This window comes from Erpetoichthys calabaricus, chromosome 9 (genome assembly GCF_900747795.2).
Source record: "Erpetoichthys calabaricus chromosome 9, fErpCal1.3, whole genome shotgun sequence".
NCBI classification, from domain to species: Eukaryota; Metazoa; Chordata; class Cladistia; order Polypteriformes; family Polypteridae; genus Erpetoichthys; species Erpetoichthys calabaricus.
In genome coordinates, this window is record NC_041402.2 from 90602276 (window position 1) to 90628307 (window position 26032).

The window sequence follows — 26032 nt, forward strand, 5'->3', positions numbered from 1 at the left end:
CGGTGCGTACGCACAGAAATGTTGCATACGAACATTTCCACGCTCAAATCGCGATGTATAAAACCTAAACTTGGCGTAAAGCCATGCACATTTCCACGGTACCTCATACCCTGGCATATGCAATTTCTTCGCTCGGTTTTGCAGACTGGCAGCACCCAGCGTCAAAGCAGTGCTACTGTTCCTGTGTGGTCACCCTTTCTTTCTTAGACCCACATTCCTGACGCGGCTTTATAAATACACTGAAATTAACTGCATATTGTTTATTAGTGTAATGCATCTGATTGTAATTAACCTGTAGCAATACAATGGTCCAGGGAATAGCCATAGTATTCCAAATACCATAACTGCTTTAGCATTGTTACGCTCACTGCATCTTCTTCTTTCAGCTGCTCCATATTACTCTCACTGCACCACTCAGAGTATTTATATTACTGTATCTGAGTGGGGAATCACAGCAGCAGCTGATCGGAATGAGAATTATCGGTATACAGTTTCAAGCACACACTACCTCAACCACGGCAACACGTGTCAAAGCCTTTCCTGTACGGACCTCGCGTTTCATCCCAAGAACTATAAACGCACTCAATCAGTCCATCAAGTGCTCCTTGTAGAACTGTTTGTACTCCTGCCTTGCGCTGTATTATTGCTGTGCTGATGCGACACTGGAAGGATAGACGGATAGAATAATTAAACATGTACTACGAAGATATTTCAATGTTCCTTAAAAGTTTTGAAGAATCGGCGTTCTAAGCTTACAGATGGCTTAACGTCTATTACAGAGCTGATTGTGTGGCGATTGGGTATTTGGAGAAAGAAAAGTAAGGACAGGAATTGGAGGTTAGTACGTTTGAAAGAGACAGTACTTCTGTAATAAATTATTTCATCGAAGTTCGCACATGGCGCAGCAAGCCTCTTGCGTGAGATATGAACAATCACTGCGCCACCGTGTTCCCATGTTTAATAACATGCTTTCATTCCTATCATCATGAAAAAGATATCACGTATACATCTCAATATTTTAATTATTCAGAGAGCTGTAATATCACGAATGCAATGGATTCTGTGTCCTGTCGGAGAAAGAGAAAGAATGGAAGCATGTAGTGATTCACACACATAGAGCACATAGAAGATCAAATACAGAACAAAGCATTTAACGTGCTACTTGAGAAACTAATAAAATAAACGATTTTAAGATGAAGTTTATGATGTTCTACTTTAATGACAAAATAAACTACGTGATTAAAGTAGAAATTTCAAGATTAAAGTTGACATTTCGTGCTTTTTTCCCCACTGTGTGCCTATTTTTTTTCTCTGTACCCTAATAAGCTTTCATATGACACTCAGACGGTCCGCTACGAGTCGCCTTTTCACGCCGACTTTGATATGTGACAACTTCTTTTTTATTTCGGGCACTGTGTGACTTTGTGAACTTGAGCTTTTGAGTTTCTCCGACACTATGTCACTCAATCAACTTTCTTTTGTTGATTATACCACTGTTTAAACCAACAAATAGTACGTTTTTCCTTTGCCTCCACTTGGTATTCACTGAAATTCTTATATTTTCCCCCGTGCTTTTCCCATTGTCTTTTCACAGAAGGCTATTTATATAGATTTGCATATTCAAAGAGGCATAATTCTGGGAGGAGTTGGGGCAGGACAGAAGGCGCGTGCACGTGCGTTACTTTTCACGCTGATCGGGATTTATGTAGTGGAAGAACGTGAAAGTTTGCGTGCGCACAGATTCCTGCATCTGGATTTTTCTGTGCGTACGCACATTCCCGCTTTTGTGCTTACGCCATGTTATAGTGTGAGTTCTACGCACGGCGTTATACATGAGGCCCCAGGTCATGGTATTGTTTCCTACTTCACACTGGCAAGGGCTGTTTGAAGTCTGTGAGCAGAAGTGGCTTGTGGATTGCCTGATATATCAGCCAAATCTGCATCCTATGGAGCAAGTATACCACAATTTACAAAACTATGGTGAGACTGCAATGCTGCGGCTACTCCAGCAGTGTTGGTTCTAATGGATGTGGAGTAATTAAATTACTTCTCCCTGGCACAGGAAGGAATTAGGTGCCCTCAAAGCATCTGTGCATGGAGTAGATAATCCCAGGCAGGGCAGGACTTCGATTATCGCCCAAGACATTATTACAGATCCCAGGGTTATTTTCAGGGAACATCAGTATTGCCTTCCAGAGGCAAAGAAGGCAGTTAGAGCTGGAGATACAACAGATGCTGGATCTTTGTGTCAGAGGCCGCCACAGCCTCTGGTCCAGTCCAATTGTCCTTGTACCCAAACCAGAAAGAAGTTGGCACTCCTGTTGACTGACCATGTAGCAGGAGCAACCATTGTGCTCAGGGTGTGCTCTCGCCAGAAGAAGCCAGCGACAGAGACACAGGCCAGAATAAAAGGTTGACATCCCCTGTTGGATGGACGTCTCTCTGTACTGCTGGCCTTATCAGGGTAAGATGGAGAGATGTCAGTTTTAACGGGAAGGCACCAGGGCTCAGAAATGTAAAGGGCAGTTTCCTGCCTGTGCTTTTAACCTATTTTATTCTGATTAATTAAAGACTTGTTTTTAAACTCCACATGGACACTTTTCACTTAAAAGGATTATTTATTTATTGAACACATTTTGCACTGCAATATTTATTTGGACACTGTTATTAATGTGTGTGTGTGTGTGTGCGCCCTGGGTGGGTTGGCATCCTGGCCGGGGTTTGTTCCTGCCTTGTGCTGGCTGGGATTAGCTCCAGCAGACCCCTGTGACCCTATGTTAGGATATAGCGGGTTGGAAAATGACTGACTGATGTCCTCACAGGTGGCGCAGTGGTAGTGCTGCTGCTTTGCAGTAAGGAGATTGTAGGTTCGCTTCCCGGGTCCTCCCTGTGTGGAGAGTGCTTTGAGTAGTGAGAAAAGCGCTATATAAATGTAAAGAATTATTATTATTATTATGACTGTTATTGTTTTATTAAAAGCACTGGCACTGTTTTATCTACCCCTTGCTATGCTTGTGCGTTGTGTCCTCATTCTCTGGCTCATCCCTAAGGTATGTTATTAGCTGTAACGAGTTCAAGAGGCTCCTCAGATGCAACCAGTAGCATGGAGCCAATCAACACTATTACACTGAGGCCAAGTATTTAGGGTACGTGGTAGGTGGAAAGCATATCAAGCTACAGTGGTCCAAAGTTATGGCCATTCAAGACTGGCCCTGGCTGCAAACCAAGTGGCGCATACAAGCTTTCTTGGGACTAGTGGAATACTATCACAGGTTCATTCCCTGGTTCTGGGAGAGAGCGTTGCCTTTAACAGCACTCACAAGAAGGAAGGCTCCCAACCGGGTGGTATGGAGACAGCTTTCAATGACATAAACTCAGTACTTATGTCAGCTCCTATGATGATTGCTCCTAACTTTGCCTTGCGTTTTTATCTCCAGACCGATGCCTTGGACTCTAACCTCGGTGCGTGCGGGGCCAAGTTGTCAACAGAGCTGAACACCCTCTCCCAGGAACATGACCTCATGGCTTGGTCCGTTTGCCTTGACGGGGCTGAGCTGGGGGGTTGGGGGAGCATGTCATGTATCCAAGTCTGAGGATTACCATCCAAGCTCTTCCCAGGTATGTAATACCGCCTTGGGCCGAAGATGGGGCGCCGCTGCTAAAACCCTTGTTGTGTTCTTTCTTCACAGTCCAGAGAAGACATCCAGTGAGTGTAATTAACCCCGTTCCTTCTGGTCTTGGGGCTTTCAAAGGGACAACCACCCGAATGGAGGCAGGCATCTTTTGACTAGGAAGATGATCCAAGTAAAGAACCTCCTTATTCATACTTAATATTGCCGGCAGAAGCCTACTGATCAGGGTCACTTTGCTACATGGAAGCGATTCTGGTGTTTCCACATCATTGTGCATTACTTTTGTTTATAAAAGAACTAGTATTAAACAGGGAGGGCCATGTTGGCACCCCAAACTGCTTTTTATTCACCGACTCTTCTTTCCTCGACCACAGTTTTTACAAATGGCAATGAAAGGTCACTGATACTGCCAATACATTTATCAGAAAAAGGGGCTACTAATTGGGAAGAGTGGCATACAACAGGTCTTGACCCAAATAACACCTCATCTTACACATATAAAAATGTCCATAAAATACAGTTAAAAGAAAATATTAACAAAAGTTTAAAATTTGTATGTTACTTTCTAACAGTAAAAACAGACTGGATAAATACATATTACAATTGGCTTACATATATTTTGGTAACATGTTGTGTGTTACATATGAGTAACACACAATAATTTAACAATTAAACAATTTTACCTGATGGCAAATCAAGTGCAATAATCTGGTTAAAACTATTTGCAGAATTTGTCTATGGTCACACAGCATCTTCACAAAGACAGAGGCCCAGCATACATTACTGGAATTAAAAAGTATACAATGCTATCAGCAGACAGGGTGGAAAATAATAATTTCTCAAAAAAAAAAACGCCCACTTATACTGGTCCAATATGTTTAATTTTTATAACAGCAAAAATATCTCTAATTTTAATCACATCATTAAATCCAAATACCATTCTACAATAATTTAAATTATTACCATGCATGATAGAAACACAATTAGGTACATACACTGCTGGTCAAAAGTTTTACAACACCTCACTTTTTCCAGTTTTTCTTCTAATTTAATCAGCTGAAATGCAAAAAATGATGAAAAGCTAAGCAGTAAACTGCCAGAAGTTTAAATGTAAGGTTTAGGTTAGTGAAGAGGAGACTTTGTCCAGGCTGCAGTAGTCCACAGGAGGTATTTCAAAGCCCTACTTTTTCCTTCGAAGAATGGCTTCCTCATTGCCACTCACTGCCAAATCTGCGGCACAAAGTCTCCTCTTCACCATAGAAATGGACACTTGCTTTTTTCAACTACTGTTAAGGTGTGCTTGAAATGTTGTGCTGTGAGATGCATATCATGCAAGCTGGTGACCCTTAGAAACTTGTCTTCTGACTGGGTTGGGACTGAGTTTACTGCTTAACTTTTCACCATTTTAGGTAATTTTTGAATTTGAACTGATTAAATTTGGAGAAAAACTGTAAAAACTAGGGTGTTCTAAAACATTTGACCACCAGTATATTAACTGCCAGAATATGCACAATTTAGTTTTAAAACTCACGATTAACCATTACTCTAACTACTACCTAAACAAGAAAAATAGAAAAAAATGTTATGGTATCCTTTCATCCATTCATTTTTATACCTTCTTTATTCAAGAGTAGTGGGAACTGCAGCCTATTCAGGCAGCATCAGTCACATATATAAATTAAACGTAGGAGTGCCATCACAGGGCACACCATTATATCCACCAGGCCAATTTACAGAAACCAACAACCACACTTTTGGGGTGTGGGATTAAAGACAGCGATCCAGGGAAAAACCCACACAGTGAGTGAACAAAAACCAGGCTACAATTCAAGCCCATTCTCCTGGTGCAATGAAGCAACAGACCTAATCACTTCCCCATTACATGTGAAAACAGATTAAGTGAACAGATCATATTTTATATACATTACAAATGAACGCATAAGATGTAAGTACTGTCATGACAATTTCTAAGTATTCAAGAACTTTTATATTTCACAAGCCAAGAAGGGGAAAAAACAAAAAGGATACAGGTGTTTAAAATAACTATTAAGGCCATACAAAGAACTGTTTATACTTACCCATCAGGGGGACCAAATTTTGAAGCATGTAAGATATTCTGACAGAAATTTTTCAATATGTTATCTGTGACCTTCAAGATATCAAACCACAAAGTACATTTGAATTCACTATACATACATCTCTGGTACTTAAATATTTCTAAGCAACCCAAATTGTTTCCCTAATTTGGCATGCACTACGACTAAAAGTGACACATTTTAAAATAAATTTTATGATTGAATTTCTCAAAAAAGAAATCACTTTCAAAGCTTTAATTTGCTGCTTTAACAAACATAAAAAACAACTTATATCTCACTAAGACAGTCATCATTCCTCAGGTTTCTATGACTAAGTCAAGTTTACATAGAATCTTTAAGTAAACTGATTATACAGTAACTGATATTCTAAAATTAGAATGAAAAATAGGTTTAATAAGCACAGCACTTTCAATTCTGATATAATACTGTGTTACATCTTGCTAAGCTCTGAAGTGCAATAACACTATAAACATTAAGTTGGATGATGGGTATGACTAATTTTATATTCAAATATCCATGCAGAATATTAAATAATTACCCAAACACTTTCTTTAAAAACAGATAACTGACCAACCAAATAACCTAAACACTTCAGAAGCCATTTAAAATTTGCTCAAGTGTTGATGTTAGTTGTTTCCTGACTACTAGCTTTTTTTTTTTTTTTTTTTTTTTTAAATTTGAAGCCTTTCAGTAAATGTCTATGTGGGACCGGTTTTACCTCTGACTCATGTCAAGGCAAAGAAAGTTATTCTGATGGCAGCTAAAGCTCTAGCTCTAGTGTGCAGTATATGCTAACATGTGGGGAAACAAACTGTTTAAATGTCAGTTCTGTTATCCTGAGAGTTCATACACAGCTCAAATAATTTTCTTGCAATTCAAGCACTTTCATTACACTTTCATTTCCTTACATTTTATTTCTGTATCATTGGAGGAGCTTACGTTTTGCAATTTTAAGCTCCTTACAAACTGCATAGCATGAAATGAGAGGCTGGCAGCACGAGTATGTGAATAAAAGATCTGCTTAAACTGCCTAATGAAACAAATTAGTATGGACCAATATATCTAAGAAATATATATAAAAGAAATATACACATTTCTTATCATTATATATATTATATCATAAAATGGATCTTCAAGACACTTGATCCTGCAGTATAGACACATAACATTTTTATGTAGAAATTTTTTTGCCCATGACTTATTAACTGACTATAAGCATACAAATTTGCACACTTAAAGGTACATCTCTTTTAAGATGGATGTGCATGCTGCAGAAAGAAACCCTTAAGCCACTGCTTAAACATTTGAGCGACAAGGTATATGAGATCCCTTGGACTTTTTTTTTTTGTCCAAAATGGCTGTAACATTTACTAGCTGACGCCCGCCGTAGCATACGGCGGTGTAAGAATAGGAACGGAAAACGGTGAGAAAGGAATTCAGAAATCAAGAAGAAATACAGTAATCCCTCACCTATCGCGGGGGTTACGTTCCAGAGCCCCCCGCGATAGGTGAAAATCCGCGAAGTAGCGACCTATATTTATTTTATTATTTATACATATTTTAAGGCTTTATAAACCCTTCCCACACTCTTATAAACCTTTCTCACTCTCTTGTTAACCTTTCCCACACTCTTATAAACACTTCCTATGCTCTTAAACACTTTCTACATTCTTAAACACCGCAGACCAACACTGCACACTGCACGCAGCGATCAGACGTCAATGTGTCTGCACTCGCTTTGTGAAGGGGGGCAGCTGAACTCACACTGAGCAGAAATGGACTTTGTGCTACTTCTGCCAAAATGCCTGCTTGTCGCTCTGCGCGTTCGGAAGGAGGAGGAGTGTGTGTGTGGGTGTGTGAGGGCTGAACGCACGTTCTCTCAAACCTCCCTCCCCAGAGGCGCAGTTCGCATTGTCAAGGGGGTGGGGAGCTGAATGAACGCTAAGGAGAAGTGGACTTTGTGCTGGCTTTGTGCTTCTTGTCGCTCTGCCTGTCAATAATTTAAAAGCCTGTACATCACCAATTTTCCTGTCTCATTGTCTTGTCTTGCGTGAAGTTAAAATGTTTTATAATAGTGAGATGTTACTCATATCCTTAGCCCGACATCCACATATCATATGTGTTAACAAAGTGTGTTTTATAAGTATACATGTGCTTAAAGCATGTGGGATGGGTATTTTAAGGCTTAAACTATAAAAATGTTTACTTAAATGGTCTTTCTATATCGCAGATTTTCTCCTGTTGCTGATGGGTCTGGAACATAACTTCCGTGATAGGCGGGCAATCACTTGTATTTAAAAACCCGCGAAGTCGTGAATCCGCGAAAAGTGAACCGCGAAGTAGCGAGGGATTACTGTAAATACTTCTTGAAAGACGCAGTGTGCATATAGAATTTCCGGCCAAGCAGGATTACATGTGAAAGTGATAAATAAATCAGGCTTTCCGAATTTATGTACTATGGCCATGGCATCCTGATAGTTTTGTTGCATGTATCTTGGACTTCCTGGAAATGTGGACGGTAATATGATCATTTTGCCTACACGAACGTTGTTATTTTTAGCGTTTGCTTGCAGTGCGTCTGATAGTTCGACACGCAGATCTTGTTGATGTAATCTGAGATAGTTGAGTCGCGCGCCCTCTGTTTTAACATACGCATCTACGAAGTACTGTTGGAATAGTTTGCCGCTGGAGTGCAAAATACTAAATGTATTCCTCATGGCTAATCTGTACGCGTAAAATTGGCATTGAGTAAGCCTTATTCGCTTGGCGGTTCTTTTATCGGGAACATGTTGTAAATCTTTGTGCCAGCCAATGTCTCCGTAAGGGAATAAAAGTGGGTAAACCATAGGATTGCAATTCATATTGAGCGTGGAAATCTGTTTACAGGAGTTGCCTATGGGATAGATGCAAATGTCCCTTTCGGCAGGTGTTTTGCCATCTTCTCTGACGAAAATCGCTGCAACATTGGTGTGACATGTCGGGGCATTCTATCGTCATAAATCCTGCCTAGGGGTTTCCTTGAAAACCATTCGTACAGATGCTGTTGGATTGGACTGAGCGATTTCATGCATGAGTTTGTATAATTTAGAGAAGGAGTTGATGGTTCTGAGCCTGGATTCTAGCTGGAGAAGTACATTTTCGCTGCATGCAGAATTTGCTTTATTTTGTAAGCGTACTTTAGTAGCTTGCGCTGTGTCAAAAACATACAACTGTCCATATCCTGGAGAGGTAGAAGTGTTAGCGTATAGTGGAGAGATTTGGTGATAAATAAAATCATACAACTGTCCATATCCTGGTGAGGTAGAAGTGTTAGCGTATAGTTGCAGAGATTTGGTGATAAATTTGCCCGTGTATTTTAAAACAGTATGGTCCGAGGCCAGGAGGTTGAGTTATCTGTGCACCCATGGAAGCAAACGCTAGAGAAGGGTTGTATTCTCGAATGTGTTCACGATAATTTTTAGCTTCTGATGTTTGCTGTGTAAGAAGCTGTTGTAAAGACACAGATGGCTCCCGCAAGGGTGGTAAAGCTACTTTACCGTTGTGGCAGCACCTCGAGTACTTGTTGGATGTACTATGCTCAGCAGGCCAGTATAGTGCATGACATGGAAGACGACGAATAGGAATCGAGAAATGCTGTGTCGGTTGCGTGTGGGCAGGACCGGTTTTGAAGTGGAAGCAGGACGAACCAGAAATATATATAAGAGATGGGATAACATTTTAAAATTCTCAGATCAAACTTTTACTTCCAACACTCACAGATACAAAATACCAAAAAAATGAAAAGGGCCTGAAGCAAACATTTGGGCATTCAATGTCATCAGTACTCAATAATAACATTTTTGTCAAGTATCACATCTTGTAAATGCTTTTTGTAGCCAGCTAAGAATCCTTCAGTTCTTACTTGGAAATTCTTCTTTTTGCCCATTCATCCTTGCAAAAGGCTTCTAATTCTGAAAGATTTTTGGGCCATCTTGCATGCACTGCATTTTTGAGATCTATCCACAGATTTTCAATGATTTTTAGGTTGGGGGACTATAAGGGCCACGGTAAAACTGTCAGCTTGCGCCTCGTGAGGTATTCTATTGTAGAATTTGAGGTGTGTTTTGGATCATTATCTTGTTGTAGGACACATCCTCTTTTTAGCTTCAACTATTTTACAGATGGTGTGATGTTTGCTCAATTTACTGGTATTTATTTGAATCCATTCTTCCCTCGTACCAATGACTTGTTCCCTGTGCCTGATTAATCCACCCCATGCTTAATAGTTGGAGAGGTGTTCTTTTCCTGAAATTCTGCACTCCTCTTCTCCAAACATACCTTTGCATGTTGTGGCCAAAAAGGTCTATATTATACTCTGACAAAATGTATCAGGCTTATTTAGATGTTTATTTGCAAACTTCAAATGCTGAATATTGTGGCTTGGATGCAGGAAAGGTTTTCTTCTGTTGACTCTACCATGAAGGTCATATTTGTTCAGGTGATGCTACACAGTAGAAAAGTGCACCACCACTCCAGAGTCTCCTAAATCTTCCTAAAGGACATTTTTGCAGTCAAATGGGGGGTTTTATTTGCCTTTCTAGCAATCCAACGAGCAGTTCCTTTCAGACCTCATCCTGACCACCACCATTCCTGTTAACTGCCATTTCCTAATAACATTATGAACGGAGGAAACGGCTACCTGATAACGCTTTGCTATCTTCTTTTAGCCTCCTTCTGCTTTGTGAACATCAATTATTTTAATTTTCGGAGAGATGGGCAGCTGTTTAGGGGAGCCCATGGCTGCTGATTTGGGACAAGGTTTGAGGAGTCAGAGTTTATGCAGCTTTGCAATTTGCATCATCTGGGCTTTCCTAACGATGACTGTGAACAAGCCATAAAAGTTATCTAAGAGATCAAAAATCTTGGGGTACCCAAACCTATACATGGTGCTCCTTTCCTTTTGTCACTGTGCAATTGTACAAAACAAAAAATACAATAATCTTGCATAAAATGCTGAAAAGAAATGTGTCATCTTTAACTTTGTGCCTTTTAGTGATCAGTTCTTCTGCTCACTTAACTATACACAGTAACAAATATTTTAAGCAAGGGTGCCCAAACTTTTGCATGCTACTGTAAATATAAAATTCCCCTTTTTTTTCAAAAATAACACTTTGCTCTGCATAAGATAAAATCATTTGTAAAAGGACTTTGACCTGAATTATTCTAACATAACAACATTGAGCAGTGAGATAAATGCAGTTTATTCCAGCATTTTCTTTAATATAAGACACCAACCTTATTCTCTAAAGGTTCTAGTTTTGGTGTTAAGACATCCAGCTTCAATGGCATATTGAGATGAGTTTCATTACTACTATGTGGCATAATATTTCTTAGATGGTTTGAAATCAGGGAAATTTGAGGAGTGATATCTGAAAAACAATAAGTTATGTTTAAATCAAGTACATAAAAATCAAGTACATTAAATATTTAAAACACTTAAACTGATTATTAAGACCTGACTTGATCAAAATATAAATACCAATAAAGACATCTTTCAAAATGAGTTTCTTACTAAATAATTTTACGCATATACTACACTTAGATGCAACACTATTGTTTCCCTTTGTTATTTGTACTCACTTTTAATGTGCATTTGGTTAAAAATCAACTAATAAGTACTTTTACACCGACACTGATTTGTCTACTTTAATAATACTAACAACAATAATTCATTACATTTACATAGTGTTTTTCTCACTACTTAAATTACTTTACATACTGTAGTGAGTGTTCAACCACAACTAATATGTAGCATACAACTGGTTGCACAAGTACCTCTCATCACATTAGCTGTTAGATGGTGAAGGAGTGAGAGATAGTTAGTCAGTTAGAGACAGGGGATGATTAGGAGGCCAGGAATGACTAGGTCATGGTGGGCAATTTAGCCAGGACATTGGGATACACCCTACTCTTTACAAAAGATGCCTGGGGATATTTTATGACCAGAGAGTCAGGACCTCCATTTTCTACCTCATCCGAAGGATGGTGCCATTTTAACAGCACAGTGTCCCTGCCACTGCACTGGGGCATTGGGATCTATATTCACACCACAGGGTAAGCACCCCGCGCTGGCTTCATCAACACCTCTTCCAGCAACAACCAAAGCTTTTCTTGGTTGGTCTCCCATCCAAGTACTGGCCAGACCTAACATGCTTAGCTTCAGGTGCATTATCTATTCTGAAGTGCATGTGGTATGGCTGCTGTAATATTTTATTAGTGTAATAATAAAATATATATTGGTGTAACATATGGTCAGTGTAATATATATCAATGAACTAGGATCAAATACCCTGTAAATTGCTTTTAAGGGTACAATTGGGAACGCTGGCATCAAACTAAATTTCCTTATATGCTATTATTACATTTCCAAGGAAAATTTTTCATATAATCACAAACTGTTGTTGGTAACAATGGTAAACACAGGGAGATAGAGAAAAAATATATACTAACATTACTTTTTTCCACAGTAACCCACATGAGCATATGCTGACCAAACAAGCTTGACAGACTGAACAATGTGATTTCATCTGTGAATCTTCTTATGTACATGTATAATTCATGCCAAAATCCCACTGTTCAATCAATGTCAGCCCAGCAAGACAACTGTTAGTCAGGAATGTTTATCCATTTCAGATCTCTGAAGCATTAACTGCTTCAAATGAGGCAATTACTTGGCCCAACTAAATAAGAATATAGCTCTAAAGTTTAAAAGTAGTACTTAACTGCACACAAAATATACAGCGCAACATCTTTTTTGGATAAATATTATATATTCAATCACATTAATTTTATTTATTAATAACAATTTCACATTAAATTACTTGGAAACATCGTCCATCCTGTACTTTTGAGGGAAAATGAAATTTGCGTTAATATTCTTTTGAAGGTTTGAGCACACCTGACACCTTACCATGTAAACTTACATGACACCATGACAGTTAACCATTTATAGAAGTGAGGGAAATCATGTGAAGTATTTACGTTTACTCAAGTTTATCTTAACTCACAAAAGGCTAGTAGGGGATTTACAGAGCATGTCATCTGTGATTAAATAAACTATTATTCTGACTCTCCGTAGACCTCAGCATTACTACAAAAAGTGACGCTGAGGGGTTCAAGAGCAATAATGATTTAGATAAAAGAAAGAGCAAACCCTTATCCTGCAATAAACCCAAATGACAAAATATTTAAATTTATATTATTTGCACAAACGAGCACTTCAGCATTAGAATAAAGCAGTTTAATCCAGTCTTTAACTTTGAGCGCTCATTAATTTAACTTTAAATATTAACTTTGGTGTTAATATTTGAGAAATTTTCATATTTTTTCTTCTTTAACAGATACAGAAACCAAGAAGGTTTCATACCTGTCAAAGAGTCAATAACGAATATATAAGTAACTCAGACACAGGCAACTATCCAGATTCTGTATTATGCTGTATGCAATACCTTAGGGGAGGAAAATACTTCATATGTAACACTTTGGAAACAATCAAATCAAAAATGCAAAATAGCATAGTGCACTTAAAAATAGGTTATTTACCTTCTAACTTGCTCTGGCCACTTATAAGGCAGCTTAACTCATCAAGGGCAGTGTTCAAAAGGTGACAGGGTTCTTGTAGCTGAGCCATATCCGTCTCTTGAAATGCACCTGAAACATATATATAGTACAGTATAATCATTTTACCCCACTGTGATGATATGCAGTATTCTCTATTTAAAAAAAAAACTTTGCTAGCTTAGTTTATTAGCAAATTTTATAGATTGTCTGTCAAATTTATCAGCAGAATTCAGATGATGAAACTGGTCATTTAAAAACTGTTTGTGCTTACTGGTGCTTATATATTAGTTGTAGGATATGTTACAGACCTTCATTGTTTTGCTGTTTCATCTTTTCACAGCTCTGAATATATAAAGAGTAAACGTTTGCTGGAATTTTTTCTGCTCTGTTAAAAAAAAAAAAAAAAAAAAAAAGCATTACTATCACTACAATCGTCCCTAGGCTGAGAAGCCAATGTCACAGTTAATTACCCTCATTTCTTGACAGTTCTCTAAGACAAGTTGACATGTGAAATATTTAAATAAAACAAGTAATGCAAATGAAAATCCCAACTACTGCAGCCTCCTTAGTAATCTAGATTCATGCAATTAAAAACAAAATCATGAAAAAAATTGAGTTACACTCAAAATTATATTTTTAAAGAAATTTTAGATGTACTCTTATTGTAGAGCTCTAGAAATTATACTGTTCTAAACACATAAGTAAACTAAAATGACTGAAAACCTAAATTAAAAACTGTACCTAAGTGTCTCTCATGCTTTGTCTATCATTAAATTTGTTGGGGCTGAAATAAAATAAATATACTTGTATTTCTTACTTTCTTAAGGATTCAATGAATGACACCTTAGAGTCAGGCTTGTTGGGTAACTGAAAGACATCAAAGATGTACATTTGAGAAAATAATGCTTAGAGTTAATTATTGCTGCCAAGTGTGTACATTTATATTTAATGGTTTGTTAATATAATTATTCATAATACTGGAATAAAAGTAAAGACTAATGTTGTTTGAGCAACTCTGTCAATATGAACAAAAATAGCTACTAATTTGGACATTAAAAAATTACTTTGGCCAAAATTTTACAAGCAGGCCAGTTCACAGGAAACCTCCTCTTTTAAACATATGTGGGGAAAAAAACACATTAGAAAATTAATAGCACACTGTAGTCTGGTCTGTGTGTGTGTGTGTATATATATATATATATATATATATATATATATATATATATATACAGTGGTGTGAAAAACTATTTGCCCCCTTCCTGATTTCTTATTCTTTTGCATGTTTGTCACACAAAATGTTTCTGATCATCAAACACATTTAACCATTAGTCAAATATAACACAAGTAAACACAAAATGCAGTTTGTAAATGGTGGTTTTTATTATTTAGGGAGAAAAAAAAATCCAAACCTACATGGCCCTGTGTGAAAAAGTAATTGCCCCCTGAACCTAATAACTGGTTGGGCCACTCTTAGCAGCAATAACTTCAATCAAGCGTTTGCGATAACTTGCAATGAGTCTTTTACAGCGCTCTGGAGGAATTGTGGCCCACTCATCTTTGCAAAATTGTTGTAATTCAGCTTTATTTGAGGGTTTTCTAGCATGAACCGCCTTTTTAAGGTCATGCCATAGCATCTCAATTGGATTCAGGTCAGGACTTTGACTAGGCCACTCCAAAGTCTTCATTTTGTTTTTCTTCAGCCATTCAGAGGTGGATTTGCTGGTGTGTTTTGGGTCATTGTCCTGTTGCAGCACCCAAGATCGCTTCAGCTTGAGTTGACGAACAGATGGCCGGACATTCTCCTTCAGGATTTTTTGGTAGACAGTAGAATTCATGGTTCCATCTATCACAGCAAGACTTCCAGGTCCTGAAGCAGCAAAACAACCCCAGACCATCACACTACCACCACCATATTTTACTGTTGGTATGATGTTCTTTTTCTGAAATGCTGTGTTCCTTTTACGCCAGATGTAACGGGACATTTGCCTTCCAAAAAGTTCAACTTTTGTCTCATCAGTCCACAAGGTATTTTCCCAAAAGTCATTTTCCCAAAAGTCTTGGCAATCATTGAGATGTTTCTTAGCAAAATTGAGACGAGCCCTAATGTTCTTTTTGCTTAACAGTGGTTTGCGTCTTGGACATCTGCCATGCAGGCCATTTTTGCCCAGTCTCTTTCTTATGGTGGAGTCGTGAACACTGACCTTAATTGAGGCAAGTGAGGCCTGCAGTTCTTTAGACGTTGTCCTGGGGTCTTTTGTGACCTCTCGGATGAGTCGTCTCTGCGCTCTTGGGGTAATTTTGGTCGGCCGGCCACTCCTGGGAAGGTTCACCACTGTTCCATGTTTTTGCCATTTGTGGATAATGGCTCTCACTGTGGTTCGCTGGAGTCCCAAAGCTTTAGAAATGGCTTTATAACCTTTACCAGACTGATAGATCTCAATTACTTCTGTTCTCATTTGTTCCTGAATTTCTTTGGATCTTGGCATGATGTCTAGCTTTTGAGGTGCTTTTGGTCTACTTCTCTGTGTCAGGCAGCTCCTATTTAAGTGATTTCTTGATTGAAACAGGTGTGGCAGTAATCAGGCCTGGGGGTGGCTACGGAAATTGAACTCAGGTGTGATACACCACAGTTAGGTTATTTTTTAACAAGGGGGCAATTACTTTTTCACACAGGGCCATGTAGGTTTGGATTTTTTTTCTCCCTAAATAATAAAAACCATCATTTAAAAACTGCATTTTGTGTTTACTTGTGTTATATTTGACTAATGGCTAAATGTGTTTGATGATCAGAAACATTTTGTGTGACAAACATGCAAAAGAATAAGAAATCAGGAAGGGGGCAAATAGTTTTTCACACCACTGTATATATATATATATATATATATATATATATACACACACACAGTGCATCCGGAAAGTATTCACAGCGCATCACTTTTTCCACATTTTGTTATGTTACAACCTTATTCCAAAATGGATAAAATTCATTTTTTTCCTCAGAATTCTACACACAACACCCCATAATGACAACGTGAAAAAAGTTTACTTGAGGTTTTTACAAATTTATTAAAAATAAAAAAATTGAGAAAGCACATGTACATAAGTATTCACAGCCTTTGCCATGAAGCTCAAAATTGAGCTCAGGTGCATCCTGTTTCCCCTGATCATCCTTGAAATGTTTCTGCAGCTTAATTGGAGTCCACCTGTGGTAAATTCAGTTGATTGGACATGATTTGGAAAGGCACACACCTGTCTATATAAGGTCCCACAGTTGACAGTTCATGTCAGAGCACAAACCAAGAATGAAGTCAAAGGAATTGTCTGTAGACCTCCAAGACAGGATTGTCTCGAGGCACAAATCTGGGGAAGGTTACAGAAAAATTTCTGCTCCTTTGAAGGTCCCAATGAGCACAGTGGCCTCCATCATCTGTAAGTGGAAGAAGTTTGAAACCACCAGGACTCTTCCTAGAGCTGGCCGGCCATCTAAACTGAGCAATCAGGGGAGAAGGGCCTTAGTCAGGGAGGTGACCAAGAACCCGATGGTCACTCTGTCAGAGCTCCAGAGGTCCTCTGTGGAGAGAGGAGAACCTTCCAGAAGGACAAACATCTCTGCAGCAATCCACCAATCAGGCCTGTATGGTAGAGTGGCCAGACGGAAGCCACTCCTTAGTAAAAGGCACATGGCAGCCCGCCTGGAGTTTGCCAAAAGGCACCTGAAGGACTCTCAGACCATGAGAAAGAAAATTCACTGGTCTGATGAGACAAAGATTGAACTCTTTGGTGTGAATGCCAGGCGTCACATTTGGAGGAAACCAGGCACTGCTCATCACTAGGCCAATACCATCCCTACAGTGAAGCATGGTGGTGGCAGCATCATGCTGTGGGGATGTTTTTCAGCGGCAGGAACTGGGAGACTAGTCAGGATAAAGGGAAAGATGACTGCAGCAATGTACAGAGACATCTTGGATGAAAACCTGCTCCAGAGCGCTCTTGACCTCAGACTGGGGCGACGGTTCATCTTTCAGCAGGACAATGACCCTAAGCACACAGCCAAGATATCAAAGAAGTGGCTTCAGAACAACTCAGTGAATTTCCTTGAATGGTCCAGCCAGAGCCCAGACTTGAATCCGATTGAACATCTCTGGAGAGATCTTAACATGGCTGTGCACCCACGCTTCCCATCCAACCTGATGGAGCTTGAGAGGTGCTGCAAAGAGGAATAGGCGAAACTGGCCAAGGATAGGTGTGCCAAGCTTGTGGCATCATATTCAAAAAGACTTGAGGCTATAATTGCTGCCAAAGGTGCATCGACAAATTATTGATCAAAGGCTGTGAATACTTATGTACATGTGCTTTCTCAGTTTTTTTTATTTTTAATAAATTTGCAAAAACCTCAAGTAAACTTTTTTCACGTTGTCATTATGGGGTGTTGTGTGTAGAATTCTGAGGAAAAAAATGAATTTAATCCATTTTGGAATAAGGCTGTAACATAACAAAATGTGGAAAAAGTGATGCGCTGTGAATACTTTCCGGATGCACTGTATATATTATAAGAGATCAAAAAAAGAAAAATCGAGCACAGCTGTATACTTGAGATAAACATATAAAACACTCAGAACACGTTTACATGAACATTGCAATGATATCCAAAGGAAGGACCCACAGTTTCCGATATATGCACACACAATTTCTACCAAACACACATTTAACTGGGACACTGTGTATGTTCAGGGCTAATACTAAGAGTGCCAGAGAGCTGGCTGAACAATGGCTATCAAATGAAAACGCCACTAACAGACACCTGGTCTTGAACCCAGCATATGCAGGCTTAAAATAGAAGAACACTCAAATAATAAAAAAGACTTTATGATCTACACCTTCCAAATCCATATTAACCCCCCCCCCCCCTTACAACCTCCTCCTCCACCTGCTATATAGTGCCTTTGATTCCTGTATGTCAGACAGAGATTTGTACATAGATCTGTTAAGTGCACTGTATTCAAATATAGAAAATGTAAAAAGTTGTTTATTGTAAAGTTGCATTTAAATATATATTTAACTGAAAAATTTTGAAACTACAAATGTAGTATTCTTCACAATTCATGGTATATATTAATTTGCCACATGAAATTGTGCTCCAAAGTAAAGCCCATTTTATAAATTAAAAAAAATAACTAGCCCATATTATAATTTTATCATGGACCAGGGTCCCATTATAAAAAATAATCTTTAAAACTTACAATAAATGTCTACTTTGAAGCAGCAAAGGCTTCGATTTAAGACAATGTGCCTTCAATGTTTCTGAGGCATGTTTGTGATACAAAACGTAAACAGGAAATAATACGCTTTACATTCTTGGATGTATTTTATTAAGGTAAGAATATGTTTCTTGATTGCTTGTCTGCTTGCAGTATGTCCAGTGGGTGAAGCTAACACCCCACCCCACCCGACATCACCTCAACCTTCCTTTGCTTATTATTCTACTTTTGCATCTGCAGTTTGGTTTCTTTCTATGTTATTTTCTACAATGGCTACTAATAACAAACAGATGTGTGCTCAAATCATACACTTATTTTCTCCTAAATATCACTTACTTTTCATATTTCATTCTGTGTTTTTATTTTACATTGTATACAAAGGAAGATTCATGCCAAGTGGCAGCATACTAAAAGTGCACATAAGAGTTTCATTGTACTTTGTACAAATAATAAATCTAAAATGAACCAATTACACCGCATTGTATTTTTAATAAAAGCCTTAAGATTTTTTTCAAACAGCCAATCTACCTACATGTTACACTTCCCATGTCACTGCATGTCGTGCGGACACGTGATTTAAAAAAAAAAGTAAAAAGGTAATGTGAGTTAGGAATGACAGCTCTGCACTACCACTCAGCCAATGCTAATACACATGTACTAAACTTTAACCTGATTAAACTTAGATGAATTGGCATTGCTAAACTGGCTCTAGTCTGAGTTTGTTCTCCCACTGAAGGACTCGTGCCTTGTCCAGGGATTGTTCCTGCCTTGCGTCTGATGCCTTAAGAACCTGTACTGGCTAAGAGGTTTAGAAAGATGAATGGATAGATGGATGTTTATAATGTGTATCTGTTCTTGTCACTTGATTACATGTTTCATTCCTGCTCTATTATTCTCTCTCATGGTAGGTATCATAAGCGATACATTTATCAATCCAACAGCAGCAGGCAATATCCTTAAGAAATAATGAAATAAGTTCTTGTACAATGAAAGAATATAAGCAAACACAAGTGTGACTTGTCAGTTGTTATTGTCCAGTTGCAGAACAGAGACAGAATACATGTGGAATGCTGTGCTGAGTAGCAGGACTGTAGCATGATCGTCTTGCAGGGACAATTAACTGTAATTTTTGATTTAAATAAGATTCCATGCACCCCAAAGAGCTTACCATGAAGTCCTCCCAATGCATGACAAACTCAACCACAAAAAAATTACATGCATTTTAAAAGTTGTTAAAAAAGCACATTATAGTTTAACTAATAAACTCCCACACTTCAATATTAATGGAGTTTGAGAGATACAAAATTAAAACAGTAAACAGTGAACTACAATCAAGTTATATTTATTTCATATAGCTCCTTAAACAGTAGAAATTATTTTCTATAATCATATATTACTATGAATCATGACTACAAAAAACTGTTCAAATATACTGGTGTAATGTAAGGAACTGAGTTTTGCATCAATATATTATTATTGTCTGCTTCATATTTTAAAAGTTATAATAATGCAAAGGTTCACTATTCAACTTTTTACAACTATATTTTGTTTGTTTCATGACATTCCCTAATTTAAGGATTTATTTTGCTTTACTTATTTCAAGAAAAAAATGTGGTAAATTGAAAATGACAAAGTCTTTTTCCAAAAACATTACTCAACTGGGAGAAGACTCTTCTGGATGACAAAAATTTCTGGAACATTTCCCATAAGCTTAGTGATCTGGCAGGTCTTTTTATGGTGGATGGGGAATGATGCACAGATAGGAGAGATATCTACAAATAATGAAGACGCTATGACATGCTGAACAACACCACTAATAAATAAGTGCACATCCACTACCTTGCAGAATGGCACTAGAACACCTCAAAGGCTAGGTAGAAGGCCCTAACAAAAACACCTAGGCATGTGCTCGGGCACAAATATGGCAGCCCTACTAGGATATTCTTGGTCTATGAGACAATGAACTCCAGTACTTCAACATTCATGTTATCATATGGCATGAACAGGAAAAGTATTTGTTTTCTGGAATTTAAGAATGTTAACAGAAGTGGGGAAAATGAAACAAAAAAGTACAGACGTGCAGATTGGCCATTCTTGAACTGAATAAGACTCAATGGAAGGAATTAGGAGAGACACAAACTTAATAAAGTTCTCCATTTTTATATTTGGGACGTACGGGTGAGAAGGCTGAACATTAGAAATGTTAATGTCAAAAAATGAAGTCTTATCGAATAGAAACCGCTATCAAAGAGTCTGAACGCGGCTCACTTTAAAACCCATACAAAATATATTGTAGTTTAAAAAAAATATGGTCCAACAGAAGTAGATGATATACAATAACAGAGACATTCTATACTGAATTTAATTCGTTCATAAAAGTACAAAACATTTATTATTTTACTAGGAAACACAAAGAGCAAAGTTCATACAAAGAAAGAACCATTAAAATACCTCATGGGCATACATGAGAAAGGCAAGAAAAATTTAAATGGGGACTTATAGACCTGTGTGTTCAACACAATATAGTGATAGTAGCAGATTTAGATGAAAACAAAAATAAATAAACGTGACAGATGTAACTAGTGACCACCTGTTACAATAGAGTTTAGAAAGACAACTATTGCCAAATAGCAACACATTTTAGGAAAGATCAATAAACAAAAGAAACAGAGAAATTGCTTTGAGGTTTGTCACAAGAATGAGATCAAATAAGAGATGTAGGAAAGACTTGTGCTGAATTAAGGACACATACAAAATGGTGAGCAAAAAGCTTATTTGTTTATAAAATCTTGAGTTAATGGATGTCCAAAAACACTTTGAAAGAAATAAATACAAGGAACAAATTGAAGGCAACAATCCACAACAGCAAAACAAGTCCAGGTCCAATTTCAAAAGATAAATGAAGGTGGGCTGATGAATAGGCTTCACTAAAGCGGTAGCACAAAGGGGAGATTCTAAGGTGTAATATGCTACTACATAAAAGACAATGAAGAAGAGTTTTAACAGGAATCAATCAATCAATCCAGGCCAATGAGGGTGAAGTGCTTACAACATAGTAGGAACAAGTAAACAGGTGGGAGAAGAACTTTTATAACAACATAAAGACAGAGACCAAAATAGCAGGTCATTCAAAATGGTGGAGAAATCTACTAAATTAACAATCTTCAACTCTCCAACCTTGAAAAAATTAGTATAAAACTAGGACCAACAAAAAATAGAAAATCCACTGGAATTTACAATATAGTTTCTAAGGTGTTGAAAAAACAGACAAACTACAGCACTGAAAATAGGCAAACTACAGCACAATTATTCTAATTATTACTATAGCAAATCTGGAATGAGGGAAGAATTCAGTCTAAATGGAACCAGTATATCATTGTAAATTTTTCAAAGGAAAGGAAATTACAAACTGCAATAACCAGAGGGGCGTACCTTTGATTTTCATACCCAGTAAGATTCTTTCGGGGGTGATACTGAATCATATTAAAGATTCGAAAGGAATACTGGTAAGTGGGTTTGGGGAAAAAAAAAAAAAAGTTGTGTTGACCCCATTAAATACCCTGTTCTGGAACAAAGCAGAGAGTTTCAGGAACACTTAGTATGGCTTGTACTGATTTTGAAGATGCCTTTAAATTAGTAAATCACTCTGTCCTGTGGTAAGTTTAATGCAGTACCACATAATCTCCAAAACTGAAATATCATTAAAATATGAATCACAAACTAATAAAAGCTGATGTTAAAATTTACCTGGGTTGTATACGGTTACCATCTCTACCATTTACCATCGCACTTAGATGATACTCAAAAAAGGTAAACAATCTGACAGCACAACTCTATATAGAATGGACCCAAAGAACAATAAAAGATTAAGATGAGGCTGTTGGGCTGAAGATCTCAACTGAAACCCTCCACCTGCGTCCTTGACCAAATACCAACACATTTTTTCAAAGAAGTATCGGGCGTGCTAATTGATAATGTTCTTGACATAGTAAATTCGTCATTAGATACGGGGGTCTTCCCAGACTGTCTTAAGACTGCTGTAGTTAAACCCCTACTTAAGAAAAATAATCTCGACCCCTCTGCTCTTGAAAATTTTAGACCCATCTCCAACCTGCCTTTCTTAAATAAAATTCTAGAGAAGGCAGTCATTATGCAGTTAAATGACCACCTCAATAAACATACTATTCTTGATAAATTTCAGTCAGGTTTTAGAACAAATCACAGCACAGAAACTGCACTCGTTAAAGTAGTAAATGACTTGCGGGTAAATGCAGACAGAGGCCATTTATCTGTTCTCATCCTCTTAGATCTGAGTGCCGCATTTGACACCATTGATCATAATATTCTTAGAAATCACTTTAGTCAATGGGTGGACCTCTCTGGCAGTGTCTTAAATTGGTTTGAATCCTACCTGGCAGGGAAAAAATTCTTTGTTAGTTGTGGTAATTACAACTCAAAGACACATGATATCCTATATGGTGTTCCACAAGGCTCTATCCTGGGTCCGCTGCTTTTCTCAATCTACATGCTTCCGTTAGGTCAGATTATCTCAGGGCACAATGTGAGTACCACAGCTATGCTGATGACACACAGCTGTATTTATCAATAGCACCTGATGACCCCGATTCTCTTGATTCACTAACACAATGTCTGACTTGTATTTCAGAATGGATGAATAGTAACTTTCTCAAGCTAAATAAAGAGAAAACTGAAATCTTAGTGATTGGTAAAAATGGATACAATGAGGCTATTAGAAATAAACTGGATGCATTAGGATTAAAAGTCAAGACGGAGGTAAAAAGCTTAGGGGTAACTGTTGGCTGTAATCTGAATTTTAAATCACATATTAATCAGATCACTAGGACAGCATTTTTTCACTTAAGAAACATAGCAAAAGTTAGACCTCTTCTATCATTGAAAGATGCTGAGAAATTAGTTCACGTGTTTGTTTTCAGTCGGCTAGATTACTGTAACGCAATCCTCTCAGGAATACCAAAAAAAAGACATAAATCGTTTGCAACTAGTGCAGAATGCAGCTGCTAGAATCCTAACCAGGAAAAGAAAATCCGAGCACATTTCTCCAGTTTTGATGTCACTACACTGGTTACCTGTGTCATTCAGGATTGACTTTAAAATTCTGCTTATCTATACATATTAATAAAACGCAAAGCCCTCACTGACTCACTGACTGACTGACTGACTGACTCACTCATCACTAATTCTCGAACTTCCCGTGTAGGTGGAAGGCTGAAATTTGGCAGGCTCATTCCTTACAGCTTACTTACAAGTTAGGCAGGTTTCATTTCGAAATTCTACGCGTAATGGTCATAACTGGAATATATTTTTTGTCCATATACTGTAATGGAGGAGGCGGAGTCACGTATCACGTCATCACGCCTCCTACGTAATCACGTGAACTAAAAACAAGGAAGAGATTTACAGCACGAGTCAAACGCGGGAACGAAGGTAAATGACGTTAATTTTTGACTGTCTTTTAATACTGTGTAAGCATACATATTAACACGTGCAATTAAACGTGTGCATTTACGGGGTGATTTCTCAGGCTTAAAAGCTCGCCTTTTATCAAACGCGGGAACAAAGGTAAATGACGTTGTTCACTGTCTTTTAATACTGTGTAACCATACATATTAACACATGTGCAATTAAACGTGTGCATTTACGGGGTGATTTCTCAGGCTTAAAAGCTCGCCTTTTACTAAAAAGGTAAATGCAAAACTATTTTCAATCAGTTTATTGAAACGCTCCCGTTAAGGATTGCAATAACATATTCGCGAGATAAAAGAACGAAGTAGGGGGAAATGACGGAAGAGCCGCAAACAGCGAAGAGCAAAAAATTCATTAAACAATTCAGAAGGGAGCGAGTGAAGCATACAAGCATGTTCATAAGGGAAACAAAGCACGGTGTAAAACGTAAGTTTAAATTAAGTTTATAGAAACGCTCCCGCTGCGGATTGCAATAACATATTCGCGAGATAAAAGTTTAATGAGAAGACACGAGGTATAAACGAACCACACGCCGTGGCGCAACGTTAGGGGCAACAGTTTCAACCATTCTATGATCTGCTTCTCGCAACTGAAAGACGGCACATGGCGGATGTTAGCCGACTTGCTGACCGCAACGTTAGGGGCTTCAACTCTGGCGCTGACGATAGAGATTCGATTCACGAGAGGTGATGCAGTGAGTGTGTATGCCTGATGAGCCCAGAATTAGGGAGAAACACATGTCGCATACTCTTTGCATTATTTGAAAGTAAACTATTAAAACCATTCTATGATCAGCTTCTGGAAACAGAAAGAGGGCACGTGGCGGATGTAAGGCGACTTCCTGACCAACCAAAAGCGTTACCTGGCAGGTAACCACCCATACAGTCAGATTGTGATTCAGAAAACGAATGCCATGAATGTAATTACCACGATCTACATACTGTCAAATAAACTAAACACACGCCGTAGCGCGACAGCTGTGAAAAGCGAGGTTCACAAAAAAACAGATCCTTAACAAATTGTTATTGGTATATTTTCGATCCGTTTAAAAAGGTTTTCTTTTCTTATTAAAAAATTAAAAGCCGTACTTCGCCGCAACGAACCGCGAGAATTTGGCTATATATATCTGCTTCTCGCAATTAAAAGAGGGCACGTGGCGGATTTTAGACAACTTCATGACCAAACTTAAGTGTTACCTGCCATGTAGGGTTACCACTTTTAATACAAAAAAAATAAGGGACGCATACTGCAGCGGGTGCCACATCTCAGTGCCAACAGTTTGCAGACTGGTACTTAAAAGACCCGCCCTCCTCACTGGACAGTTAAAAAGACCAATCAAACTAACGATGACATCAAGTATTACCCAATCATAAGTAGGAAAGGAGGCATCTTCATAAAATGCGTGTGGGATGATTTGCATGAGACGCTGCTTTAAAAAAAATGATAAAAAAAATACGGGACAAATCCCGTCCCGTATTGATTCAAAACGGGACGCGCAATTTCAATCTCAAATGCGGCACGACTCCGTATTTTAAAGGACGGGTGGCAACCCTACAGTGCCAGGTAACCACCCATACAATCAGATTGTGATTCAGACTAGGAATGCAATGAATGTAATTACCCCGATCTACATACAAGGCGAAAGTCTTGCAACATTCAAAGATGATGGTTTGGGATAAGTACACCATACAACATAAAAGAGCTTATGAAGCCTTGAACCGAAAAAAGCAAGATCTCAGAGATCGTAAAAAAAAAATAGGAGGTAATGTCGTTTTACTCGCTGTAGATTTTAGTCAAACATTACCAGTTATTCCACGTGGGAGACCAGCAGATGAACTCAACGCGTGTTTAAAATCCATGCTTCTCCCACGGTTGGTTATATGTCGCGTGTTCTCGGGTAGGTACACCAAAAAATGTATACATTTAAGCATGTAATGGGCAA

At 38.2% G+C, this 26032-nt stretch overlaps 1 protein-coding gene across 1 annotated transcript in view; it reads right to left on the minus strand.

Moving 5' to 3' along the window:
* Positions 1–26032, minus strand: part of LOC114657918 (Fanconi anemia group A protein) — a 124430-nt gene that overhangs the window by 39747 nt on the left and 58651 nt on the right. Inside the window, exons 20-25 of the mRNA XM_028809886.2 lie at positions 14145–14194; positions 13636–13712; positions 13310–13417; positions 11003–11136; positions 5711–5781; positions 4316–4415 (exon numbers count right to left, since the gene is read on the minus strand). Coding sequence (XP_028665719.2) covers positions 4316–4415; positions 5711–5781; positions 11003–11136; positions 13310–13417; positions 13636–13712; positions 14145–14194 — 540 coding nt within the window. The remainder of the gene's footprint in view (positions 1–4315; positions 4416–5710; positions 5782–11002; positions 11137–13309; positions 13418–13635; positions 13713–14144; positions 14195–26032) is intronic.